Consider the following 12,795-nt stretch of genomic DNA (forward strand, 5'->3'; position numbering starts at 1 on the left):
CGATTTACGATAAACAAATGTGATTTAAGGATCCTTAAGATTCCTCACAAACAGGATCCTCCTGAGTAAACAATGACTGGCCATTACAAAAGTATTCGGAGCTGAAAAAGACAAGTTGGCAACATTGACCTTTAATTTCCAACTGACTTTTCACCATGAAAAACACAGTTCTGAACCAAATTAAGCTTAAATTCTTAGCTAGAGAGAGATTGTGAGAAAGAGAGAGAGATGAGTACCGGAGAATCAAAAACTGTATGTGTAACAGGAGCTTCTGGTTACATAGCGTCATGGCTCGTGAAGCTCTTACTGCAAAAGGGTTATACCGTCAAAGCCACTGTTCGCAATCCAAGTCAGTATTTCTATACTTGCTCATATATATTGTTCAACTTCCAACAATTCATTCAATAATTTCAGATTCTGGGTTTTGCATATTGTTTTGTTTACCAAAAGAAAAGTTGGGTATCCAAAATAATCATCATGCACACCTCGCCTTCTTACTTTTTTTTTTTTTTTACCAACGACATCTACCGTGCATCCAATTATTTTCTTTTTATTATTCTTGTTCATGTTTTTTTTCGGTGCCAATTGAAACCTCATAGCGAGTTAGTCATTGTTTGCGACTTTTCCTGCATCTTGTATTCTTAGTTGAACTCACTAGTTCTGTTTACAGATGATGCAAAGAAAACAGAACACTTGCTCTCATTAGATGGAGCAAAGGAGAGGCTTCATTTGTTCAAAGCGGATTTATTAGAAGAAGGATCATTTGACGCCGTAATTGATGGATGTGTAGGCGTTTTTCATACAGCATCGCCTGCACAATTTTCAGCCACTGACCCACAGGTCTGTCTCTTCACTTCATGCATGCATCAATAAGTGTGTGGTGTGTGCGAGCTCGTGAATGCATAGAAAATCGATACACCTTCAAGAGAAATGATGTAGAAACTAGAATGATATGATTTCTTTTCTATATTTCAGGTAGAAATAATTGAGCCTGCAGTGAAAGGAACACTTAATGTTCTAAAATCATGCGCAAAATTCCCCGCTGTCAAGAGAGTGGTTATAACATCTTCTCTGGCTTCAGTAAGGTTGAGTGGAAAACCTCTGACCTCTGATGTGGTTATGGATGAAACATGGTACTCGGATCCACTTTTTTGCAAGGAGATCAAGGTACGTGCGTTCCCATACTATTGAATAATTTTGGACAGAGATAAGCTTAACACAATACAAAGCAGTATGATGAACTACAAACTCATAAGAACTTCCTTCTTCATTTGTTCAGCAATGGTATCCTCTCTCAAAAACTTTAGCTGAGGAGGCCGCCTGGAAATTTGCCAAAGGAAATGGGATTGACTTGGTAACAATACATCCAGGGTTTGTGATTGGTCCACTCTTACAGCCAAGTCTTAATCTCTCCGTCGAGTTTCTTCTGAATTTAATGAGTGGTACAATTCACCCCCTTTATGTTAAAACACTATTCCTTGTGGTACATCCAGGGTTTATTCTGTTTTGTTTCTCTTTTGTGCTCAGGTATCGAAACACCTTTTATAAACTATGCATTTGTGGATGTTAGAGATGTTGCCTTTGCTCATATTCAAGCATTTGAAGTTCCTTCAGCTAGTGGCAGATATTGTTTAGTTGCACAAGTTGCTGATGGTCCCGATACTCTAAAGATTTTACGAGAGCTTTACCCCACATTGAGCCTTTGTGAGCCTGGCAATCCTTCTGGCTCCAAGTTTCAAGTGTCCAGGGAGAAAGCAAAATGTTTGGGAATCACTTTCCTTCCTCTGGAAACGAGCCTCAAGGACACTGTTGAAAGCCTCATGGAGAAGGGCTTCCTCAAGTTTTGAATTCTGCAACCTGCAGCAATTTGTTAATTTAGTGCACGAGGCGATCGAATAAGTGGGAAATTAAGTTTGTTACATGCTTAAGTATTCCAAGGAGATGCTGGACATTATATTTTTCCAGTTAAATCTTTTAATGTAATCTGCAGAGAGCCTCAGAAGTTGCTTTTGGATCTTTCATAGATGGCTCATGTGTAATATGTAATGTTTCAAAATAACTCTAAATAAAAAAAGTTCAAGTAGAAATTGTTTTACTTTACTGTCTTCAAAGAAATCTTAATTTGCAATTTCATCGTTCTTCAACAGGTGCCTATGCGACATGCATTCGTACAAATGCCTGTCAATTCTTTTGAGCTTCGGGGCGATGGCACAGAGCTGGCTAAATGTTGAAGCTGTCCTTACTCTCTAGAAGGAAGGACGCAGCAGATTTCTCGGACTATATAAAGCTAGATGTAGTTCAAGACCTTCAACTCTCGCAAAAATTGATAAGTGAATTTTCAGTCAAATTCATTTTTCTCAAAGCTTAAGAACGTACACTAGATCCAAACTAGGCAAATACGCCTCTAGTTTACTCTTTTGATGCGCTGTAGTATGATTACCATTTGACGCACCTTTCAACTGTTCATCGTTCTAGCGAAAACCACACGCCTTAAAAGGTACAGATAGCTACAACTTTATCAGTGCCCCAGTTGGAGGGGAGTCCCTTGTACTTAGAGGTTGCAGCCAAAGCCAATGGGAGGCCAGGAGAAGTTCGAAGTTGTGTAGTTGGAATCATGGCCAGCCCTGGCTAAATAGGGGCCAACGGGCGAAATGAAATGAGGCCCTTCGATCATCCGCTGACGGCAAATTCTCGTGCCACCAGCTATCATACCTCTTCCTCCTCCATTATGTATCCTAACTCCCTCCCTCATATAACTAACATGAAGAAAATTGTTAAAATTGTTTGCCAAATCTAATTTCGTGGGTGGGACTGCAAGCAAAAGAGGGGGGAGAGAAGGACTAGTTTTACATAACTCCAACAAGCCTTCATCTCCCACTTTATCTCTCTTCGAGTCAGATTCTACACAATTTCACGCCCTCTGAGATTCAACCCCTCTTTTGCTTGCAGGAAGGCAATTTACCCTTGAAAAGGAAGGCAATTTACAAAAATAAAAATATAAAAAGCCCATTGAGATTCAACCCAGCTCATGAAGACTAGAAAACAAGTTAAGGGCTTTTGGGTCCAGTTCCAAAAACATAGGTTGGTTTTGGGACAACGTCCAGTTATCCAATTACATGTTTTTTTAATGTCAATTTTGTCTTTTTAGATAAAAACTAGAAAATGTGCCCACGCTTCGCTGTGAGGATTGAATGTATTAGTTGGAATATTTTTTGAAAGGAATATTAGTCGGAATATGTAAGAATAGTTTCTACACAAAGTAACTAAAATGACGGTATAGTACCTAAGAACCAATGAAGTGATACTTTGCTTGTTGTACATGGATATGCATGGTATGAGAAACATTCATTTTTAGATCGTATTGTGTCATTAATATTATACTCATAGTTTCAAGTAATCAACCCATTCCATGCAGGAAAAACACAGAAAAGGAAAAACAAAAAAGTAGCAGACAATAATTGAGCATCTGGCAGGAATAGCAAGCTTGTGAAAAAATTGCTAAATTGTCTTACAAATTCAATCGCCAAACATTATACTATAACCCAAGACAAAAATAAAGTATACAGTTTGTTTACAAATCAAAACGAAGTGCTACCATAATGTGCGACGGAAAAAATACTTTTTAATGAGGTCTTGCAAGAAATGAATGCAATTCAAAAACAACCCAAAAAACACCCTAGAAATCTTTACCACCCCAATCTTACTACATAGAAGCATAAATGGACAGGATCCCTCCCTAGTTTTGTAACAGAAATTCTAACAAAGAATATTAGGCTTCAAAGGTCTTGACTTATCTTTGGCATAAATATGTACACTGCAAGTTTAGTTCGAATGAAACAAATACGCATGTAAAGTAAAAGACATCAACGCTCATGCACTGCTTTACAACCATCTCAAGTTGCCGACACAACGCTCAAAATATTTGAGACTCAGATTTTCATACAAACATAACACCTCACCTAAACAATAATCGAAGTTGTGGCATCTGAATTAAGCAGGCAGACGCTTTGCATGGCTTTCTTCAATATCATCTCATATTCCCCTTTCAACTTTCCTATATGATACAATAAACCGTTCAAATTTAGACGTAAATAAGAGAATTTGCCACACTGTACTTTTATAGTTGCTAGTCCTGAACAATAACATAAGTGTAACTGCTCTTAATCGAGAACTTCATCAAATAAACAATAATAAAATCTAAAATCTAATGTAATCTAGCAAAAACCCCAAAAAAAAAAAGAAAGCGATCATTTGAAGGCACCGTCATGCCGTCGACATCCAATTTATGAAAAATCATGCAGAAGCAAATGTAAATGATAATGGAATCATGAATGCGAATGAGAATCACAAACTTGCCAAAAAGAAAACCTATTATAGTGTGCAAAGATACTCGTATCGTAGTTTTTTATTGTATCATCCATTTCGCAACACATTAAAAAAAATTGTTTGGAAAAGCTTTGCTATGATGATTAGGTTTTGTGAAAAATAATACAAAAAAAAATAAAAATAAGAGACAATTACTAAAACAACAGATGATGACCTAGTAATGGCAAAATCAACTCCTCAACAATGCACACGAACATGTGAGTTGAAATTTTAAAACATTTGACAACAAAAAGAAAGAAGCAGAATTAGAAGAAAAGAAAGAGATGCTCACTCAAAAAGAAATAAGAAATAATATCAGGCTTCTTCTCTTCGGCATCCAAAATTTCGTTGCTGACTCCTTTAACCTTAAACATATTTAAAATACAAAATGGAAAAAACCCACAAGAAATCATCACATAGAATTAAATCATCCAAATAAAATTAGACCATGAACACAAAAGGAAATGAAGGCAGTTTAATCTGACTTAATTAGTGACTTACTGAATAAACTTGGAATCTGTTCCACGCATGCGTTCGACTTCAACCCTCATCCTCGTTGCCCCTCTAATATGTAGACATAAAGAAAAGAAATCGACTTCAAGTTATCAATCGAATCATTTGCTTAGCTAAGAAAGTTAAAATACAATAAATATATTCACATCCAATTTATGAGATATCATGCAAAAGCAATTGTAAATGATTACAAAATCATGAATGCGAATAAGAAACACAAACTTGCCAAAAAGAAAACCTATTATAGTGGTCAAGATACCCGCATCATTTTTTTTATGCCATTATCCATTTTGCAATACATTAAAAAAATTTCTTTTGAAAAAGCTTTGCTATGATTATTAGGCTTGGAAAAAATAATTCCAAAAAAATTAAAAAACAATTACTAAAAAAGCATGGAACGAAGTAAATGTATGGTTCCATAGATGCAAACAAAATAACACGACGGCATGATATTTGATTAAGACCCCTCTCTACCAGTTTGATGGCAAAAACACACACCTTTCTCATGCGGGAATGAACCTAACCATTTAACGGAAAAAAGATAAAAATCGATATGGTAGCCAAACAAACACAGCATATCGTGTAAACATTGGCCCACAGAACTTAAATCGACCTAATTGCTGTAAAAAGCGAAACATAAAATTTGTTGTGAAGCAAGAGATTGAGGATCCTCTGTCCATAAATTTTTTGGACCAAAGAGAGGAAGAAATAAATAATTAAGAAAAGGCAAGGCGGCACAAAACAGAAGATGCCAATCACACAATTCAGAAAAAGGAAAAAACATGCATCAAACCCGATGATAACATGATGTGAAATACCTATGAAGCAAGTTGGCAACAATTAGCAGCGGGCAACACCAACGTAGGTGAAAGAAAAAAGAGAAAACACAAATCGGACATGCAACCCATCTACATCCATCTTTAACTTTAAAAGACCATCTCTATCTTGGCTAGACATATTGCATCACCAATGGCATGCTTCACATTCACAAAAATGAGCAGTGCCCATTGACACATGGGCAGAGCTCAACAGTACCAACCGAATCACAACAATCCTTCAAAGGAAAACAAACAACGAAATGACTTCAAGAAAAATCTCTGTCACGCAAGTTGGAAAAGAGTAAAATTTAAATTGAAAAACAACAATCTAATAGAGACACTGTCACGTCCCGATCCTGAGATACGCCCGGAATCGACACATGATAGAGGGACAATAGTGGTACAATGTAAAATACATAGATTCACTGAGACTCATACATATAATATACATAAGAGGTTAGTGAAAATAATTTACAACAAATGGCGGCAATCCTACTCTCGAGTGCACTGCCCACACAACTACACCACATGCAATCTTCTTCACTAACCGCTACTTCAAAATAACCCTACACTGTAGGAATGGCACACCGGGCAAAGCAAAACCTGGATAAGCTACGAAGCTCATGATGAGCCAACTAAGCTCAACCTCAACAACATTCTAAAAATAACTACACACTAGAATAGGGTACATTGACTAAAAAGCCAAACGTCGATCAAGGGTCATAAAGGTCAATAAACCTAGGCTATTCAATTCGGAAGATCCCCTCATCGGATTCCCGATCTGTAAGTTATCAAAGGTCCAACAACTAATAACTAAGGTGCTCACAAAATTGCATGACGATCCAACAGTCGGATTGTCGTTAATTATGAAAATTGTACGGCAGAACAATTATCTGAAAAATTGAATAATCGAACCATCGTATTGAATTTCAACGAACGGACTTTGGATAAGAGTTCAAGACATCGAGACCGTCTCGCTGTCCAAAATCCATAGACTTTGACTTTTCCCCACTGTGCCGCCACACGCACCACCGCGCATGGTGGTTTCTGGCGACCGGAAACCCACTTTCTCAACTAACTTCAAATTCTATCAAAATTTACAGGAAAATAGAGCTCAATAAGAGGAACAAGTTTTATACCTGACATGAAGTTCAAAAGTGGACGGAAGATGGTCAATTTCGCCGATAAGCTAGTAGGTGCCTAAAGCTTCCTGGCGTCGATTTGCCGCCTACGGTGATCCAACGGGGTCAAGTCTAGTTGGGATTTACTCCTAGGATGATGGGCTACAAGTTCCAAGTGGTGGCATCGACGATCGTTTTGCCGATTCACAGGAAAAATGAAAAGGATGGCTAGAGTACTATTGGTTTTCATAGGTTTTTGTGGCCTTGCACCGCCATATACGGTGGTTAATTGATAACACCAAGGCTCAGAGACCCTTTTCTCAACCTGTAAGTTAACCAAACAGGGTGGAGGAAAAGAAGGAGGGAGGGAGAGAGAGAGAGAGAGAGAGAGAGAGAGAGAGAAAGAAAGAAAGAGAGAAAAAGTTCTCTTTCATAAGTGGACATAGCCTGGTTTTTGGGTCCCAAAGCCTTACTGGAAAAAGCAATGGGTTTTCCCTATTGCTGCAAGACTGCTCCTATCCCATTTGCAGAAGCATCACATTGTATAACAAATGGAATTAAGAAATCAAGTAGGGCTAACACCTTAGGATGTCATGATCCTTTTTAATTCTTGAAAAGCTGACTCAGACCATATAAACCCATCTTTTTTAGTGAATTGGTATAGAGGCTGGCATATTTTACCATAACCTTGTACAAACTTTCTGTAATAACCTGTCAACCCCAAAAACCCCCTCAGCTCCTTCACATTCATAGGGATTGGCCATCCAATATGGCTTGTATCTTAGTTGGATCAACTGCAACTCCCTCACTGGAAACTATGTGACCCAAGTATTTAATATGTTGCTGCCAAAAGAGCATTTAGACTTCTTTACATACAATTGGTGTTGCAATAACAACTCCAAGGTTTGGTGCAAATGAGATAGATGCTCTTCCCATGTTTACTGTAGACTAATATGTCATAAAAAAAATACCAATATAAAATGCTTGAGATAGGGTTTAAAAATATCATTCATCAAGCTTTGAAAGCTTGTTGGGGCATTGGTAAACCCAAATGGCATTACCAAAAATTCATAGTGTCCCTTATGGGTCCTGAGGCAATTTTCTCCACATCCTCCTCATAGTGAGTTTGGAATCCATAAGCGCTGTCAACGAAGTGTTGTTGGCTGTAATATAGGTCTGAATGACTTGAGGAATTACCGCCAAAGCAGCTTCAATGCCTTCCAAACACGCATCCATGGTGGTTAAACGAGAGTTGGTTGTGTGGCGGGTCAGACAAGGAGGAGTCCAGGATCACGAGGCTGATGCCAATGATAGCACCAAGGCTCCGAGACCTTTTCTCAACCTGTAAGTTAACCAAACAAGGTGGAGGAAGAAAGGGAAAGAGAGAGAGAGAGAGAGAGAGAGAGAGAGAGAGAGAATTGTTTTGTAATATTGTATTATATTTTTCAAATGATCATTGGAGAACCATCCAACCAACTGGTTACATATATGTTTCCACTATCATCAAATGCCAGCTGGCTATATAACAAAACAACTTGATTAACTATTGATTAAAGTAGTAATAAGCTTCTAATTTCGATTAAGGTAATCACAATCATAACATTAATCGAGGTGGTTCTTGGGTGGGTTTTGTAAAGGGAAGTGAGAGCTTCAAGATGGAGGTGGTGGCGTCGAAAAATTCCACTGGAGTTGGCCGGAATTGGTGTTGGAAAATGGGAGGTCACAGGGATCAATTTGGGTGGGTTTCTGGGCTTTAGATCAGGTTTCCCTAAATGGAAACCTGCTAATTTGGGCAGATAGACTTTGGAAACTTACTACTAATAGTAAGTCCACGTCTAAAAGGTCTCCTTACTTCCGGGGCTCGTAACTTCTCCGTTCTAACTCGGAATTAAGATCTGTTTGCGCCTACGTGCTTGTGGAATTAAGTTTTACCTAAACATCTCAAGAGTTAACCAAACAGGTTGAGAAAATAGAAAATGACTAAAGTATCCCTCACTTCGGGGGGGGGGGGGGAAAGGGATGTAGCGAGGGAGAAAGATGGAGAGAAAGTGAGGAGAGAGAGAGTGAGGTCTGAGAGAAAGCTGCCACATGGCAGGCAAGGAGAGGGGAGAGTCAGGGAACCAAAATCAAGAGTGGGCCCCTTGGGCACATCATTTAACACCAAAAATAATATTTTAAACAAATATCCCACAACCCAAATGAATTTACTAAAAATACCCTTCCGTTCCGTAAAATCCGGGACGGGTTGTCAAAAGAAATTTTTTAAAGTGAAGCTTCCGAGTGGCATACGCAGATTTTTATTATAAGAAAAAAGTAACCTCAATCCCAAGTTAAGCAGCGAAATCACTTCATAATCCCTAAATATTGGAAAATGAATTTTTGAAAGGGAAGCTCACCACTGCTATCATAGGGTGTGAGCATAGACTCCTTCGGAGGCTTCAAACAAAATCCCCAAAAAACGAAAAACCAAGATCTCCTAAAACTGAAAACAAAACCAAATTAAAACACCACACGTAGAATCGCAAGCTACAAACAAAACCCCCAACACAATCCCAAATGGAGGGAAAGGGAAATGGAAGAAGAAGAGTGGTGACAAAGAGGGAGAGATACAATCCCTTGACCCCACCCTCTCTCCTGCAGCCAACACACTCATGAGAAATTTCTCCACATGCCTGCCTGTAATTGGTTTGGTACTCTAGGTCAGGTTGGGTACCCGATACCCTGAAAATTTTCTCCACACACATTATCTTAACCCTACCCTCAAACTGGGCACCTAATCAACTCTCTTAGTCATTCATTGTATATCGTACAATAAAAAATTATTTAACTTTTTTTATTTAAAATTAAACATAAATAATACCTAAAGAAAATTGATCGTACAATATATGATGAAGAGTGAGAATGAGGAGATGCTTAGAATCCGAAAAAGTGGATATCCTCTTCCCCGAGCTGAAGAAGACAGGCAACATTGTCCTTTAAATACCAGCTGAGCTGACTTTTCACCATGAAAAACACAATTCTGAATCAAATTAAGCTTAATTCTTAGCTAGAGAGAGAGAAGGAGAGAGAGATGAGTACCGGAGAATCAAAGACTGTATGTGTAACAGGAGCTTCTGGTTACATAGCATCATCGCTGGTGAAGCTCTTACTGCAAAAGGGTTACACCGTCAAAGCCACTGTTCGCGATCCAAGTCAGTATTTCTATATTTGCTCATATATAATGTTCAACTTCACACAATTCATTCAATATTTCAGATTCTGGGTTTTGCATATTGTCTTGTTTACCAAAAGAAAAGTTGGGTATCCAAAATAATCATCGTGCACACCTCGCCTTCTTATTTCCTTTTTTTTCATTAGGGTTTTGGAGTACCAACGACATCTCCCGTGCATCCAATTATTTTCTTTTTATTGTTCTTGTTCTTGTTTTTTGGTGCCAATTGAAACCTCATAGCGAGTTAGTCATTGTTTGCCACTCTTAGTTCAACTCAATAATTGTGTTTACAGATGATGCAAAGAAAACAGAACACTTGCTCTCATTAGATGGAGCCAAGGAGAGGCTTCATTTGTTCAAAGCGGATTTATTAGAAGAAGGATCATTTGACGCCGTAATTGATGGATGTGTAGGTGTTTTTCATACAGCAACGCCTGTACAATTTTCAGCCACTGACCCACAGGTCTGTCCCTTCACTTCATGCATACATCAAATAGTGTATTGTGTGTGTGCACTTGCGAATGCATAGCAAATCGATACACCTTCAAGCGAAATGAGGTAGAAACTAGAATGATATATTTCTTTTCTCTATATTTCAGGTAGAAATAATTGAGCCTGCAGTGAAAGGAACACTTAATGTTCTAAAGTCATGCGCAAAATTCCCCGCTGTCAAGAGAGTGGTTTTAACATCTTCTCTGGCTGCAGTAAAGGTGAATGGAAAACCTCTGACCTCTGATGTGGTTATTGATGAAACATGGTACTCGGATCCACTGTTTTGCGAAGAGATCAAGGTACGTGCGTTCCCATACAATTGAATAATTTTGGACAGAGATAAGCTTAACACAATACAAAGCAGTACATGATGATGAACTACAAACTCATAACAACTTCCTTCTTCATTTGTTCAGCAATGGTATCCTCTCTCAAAAACTTTAGCTGAGGAGGCCGCCTGGAAATTTGCCAAAGGAAATGGGATTGACTTGGTAGCAATACATCCGGGGTTTGCGATTGGTCCACTCTTACGGCCAACTCTTAATCTCTCCGTTGGGTTTCTTCTGAATTTAATGAGTGGTACAATTCACCCCCTTTATGTTTAAACACTACTCCTTGTGATGCAAGTGGTTTATTCTGTTTTGTTTCTCTTTTGTGCTCAGGTATCAAAACACCTTTTATAGACTACGCATTCGTGGACGTTAGAGATATTGCCTTTGCTCATATTCAAGCATTTGAAGTTCCTTCAGCTAGTGGTAGATATTGTTTAGTAGCACAAGTTGCTGATGGTCCCGATACCCTAAAGATTTTACAAGAGCTTTACCCCACATTGAGCCTTCCTGAGCCTGGCAATCCTTCTGGCTCCAAGTTTCAAGTGTCCAAGGAGAAAGCAAAATGTTTGGGAATCACTTTCCGTCCTCTGGAAACGAGTCTCAAGGACACTGTTGAAAGCCTCAAGGAGAAGGGCTTCCTCAAGTTTTGAATTCTGCAACCTGCAGCAATTTGTTAAATTAGTGCACGAGGTGTTCAAATAAGTGGGAAATGAAGTTTGTTATGTGCTTAAGGGCTAGTTTGGTATTGATATGCTTTGAAAAAAAGCTGCTTCTGCTGTGCTGTGAGAATAAGCAGCTGTGAAATAAAGCAGCAGAGTGTTTGGTAAACTTTTTTGTAAAAGTGCTTTTGAAAAAAAAATAGTATTATAGTTTTGGTAAACTTTTATGTAAAACAGATGTGAAAAAAAGTCGGTTTTTCAAAGCTGGGTTTTGCAGCTTCTTGTTTTTGGCTTTTTTTCACCCAAAATTGTGAAAAAAAACTGAAGCTGAATGTTTACCAAACACAAAAATAGCTCCCAGCTTTTTTTAATACTAGCTTTTTTCAGAATCACCTCAGTACCAAACCAGGCCTTAATATTCCAAAGAGATGTTGGACATTATATTTTTCCGGTTAAATCTTTTAATGTGATCTGCAGAGTGCCTCAGAAGTGTCTTAAGAACATGCTCAAAAGTTGCTTTTGGATCTTTCGTATATGGCTCATGAGTCATGTGTAATATGTAATGTTTCAAAATAACTCCAAATAAAAAAGATCAAGTTGAAGCTGTTTTGCTTTACTGTCTTCAAAGAAATCTTAATTTGCAATTTCGTCGTTCTTCAATGTGTCTGCCGTTGCAGGCGTCAGGCCACAAGTGCCTATGCGACATGCCCTCGTACAAATGCACAACTGTCAATTCTTATGAACTTCCGGCGATGGCACAGAGTTGGTCCAAGCTAAATGTTCAAGCTGTCCTTACTCACTCTCTAGAAGGAAGGACGCAGCAGATTTCTCTTACTAAATAACCTAGATGTAGTTCAGGACCTTCTACTCTTGCAAAAATTGATAAGTGAATTTTCAGTCGAATGCATTCTTCTCAAAGCTTAAGAACACTAGATCCAAACTAGGAAAATACACCGCTAGTTTACTTGTAGAAATTTGGTTTAAGTTTCTGGTATATTTCATATCTTGTGTGAATGTACAATAACACATATAAAGCAAAAGAGACTGGTTACAACCAACCATCCTTAGACTAAAACCTACAGACCGGATAAAGCTATATCCTAACAAGGACTCTTTAATTTAAGGGATTACATCAAACACAATGCTAAAGTAATCTACACGTGTATCCCCCAAAACAAGGGATTAAAGGTGAGCATCCAAAGTTGACAAAAGGTGCCAAAGGTGCCATGATTTCTGATTTCATATCTGTCTAGATTTGTAACTCCAATGTTACTCTTTTGATGC

At 38.3% G+C, this 12,795-nt stretch overlaps 2 protein-coding genes across 2 annotated transcripts; both read left to right on the top strand.

Annotated features, from left to right (window-relative positions):
- Positions 1 to 168: 168 nt before the first annotated feature.
- On the top strand, positions 169 to 2,095 carry LOC103957592 (phenylacetaldehyde reductase-like). The gene is made up of 5 exons (XM_009369774.3): positions 169 to 349; positions 671 to 840; positions 976 to 1,167; positions 1,280 to 1,442; positions 1,528 to 2,095. The coding sequence occupies exons 1-5, from the start codon at positions 229 to 231 to the stop codon at positions 1,845 to 1,847; spliced, it is 966 nt and encodes a 321-aa protein (XP_009368049.2). The 5' UTR covers positions 169 to 228; the 3' UTR covers positions 1,848 to 2,095.
- Positions 2,096 to 9,768: 7,673 nt separating this feature from the next.
- Positions 9,769 to 11,609, top strand: LOC103957590 (phenylacetaldehyde reductase). Its single transcript, XM_018649938.2, has 5 exons — positions 9,769 to 10,008; positions 10,322 to 10,491; positions 10,628 to 10,819; positions 10,937 to 11,099; positions 11,183 to 11,609. The coding sequence occupies exons 1-5, from the start codon at positions 9,888 to 9,890 to the stop codon at positions 11,500 to 11,502; spliced, it is 966 nt and encodes a 321-aa protein (XP_018505454.1). The 5' UTR covers positions 9,769 to 9,887; the 3' UTR covers positions 11,503 to 11,609.
- The last annotated feature ends 1,186 nt before the right edge of the window (positions 11,610 to 12,795 follow it).

The sequence above is a fragment of a genome, unplaced genomic scaffold (assembly GCF_019419815.1).
Source record: "Pyrus x bretschneideri cultivar Hongxiangsu unplaced genomic scaffold, Pyrus_bretschneideri_v1 Contig24, whole genome shotgun sequence".
NCBI classification, from domain to species: Eukaryota; Viridiplantae; Streptophyta; class Magnoliopsida; order Rosales; family Rosaceae; genus Pyrus; species Pyrus x bretschneideri.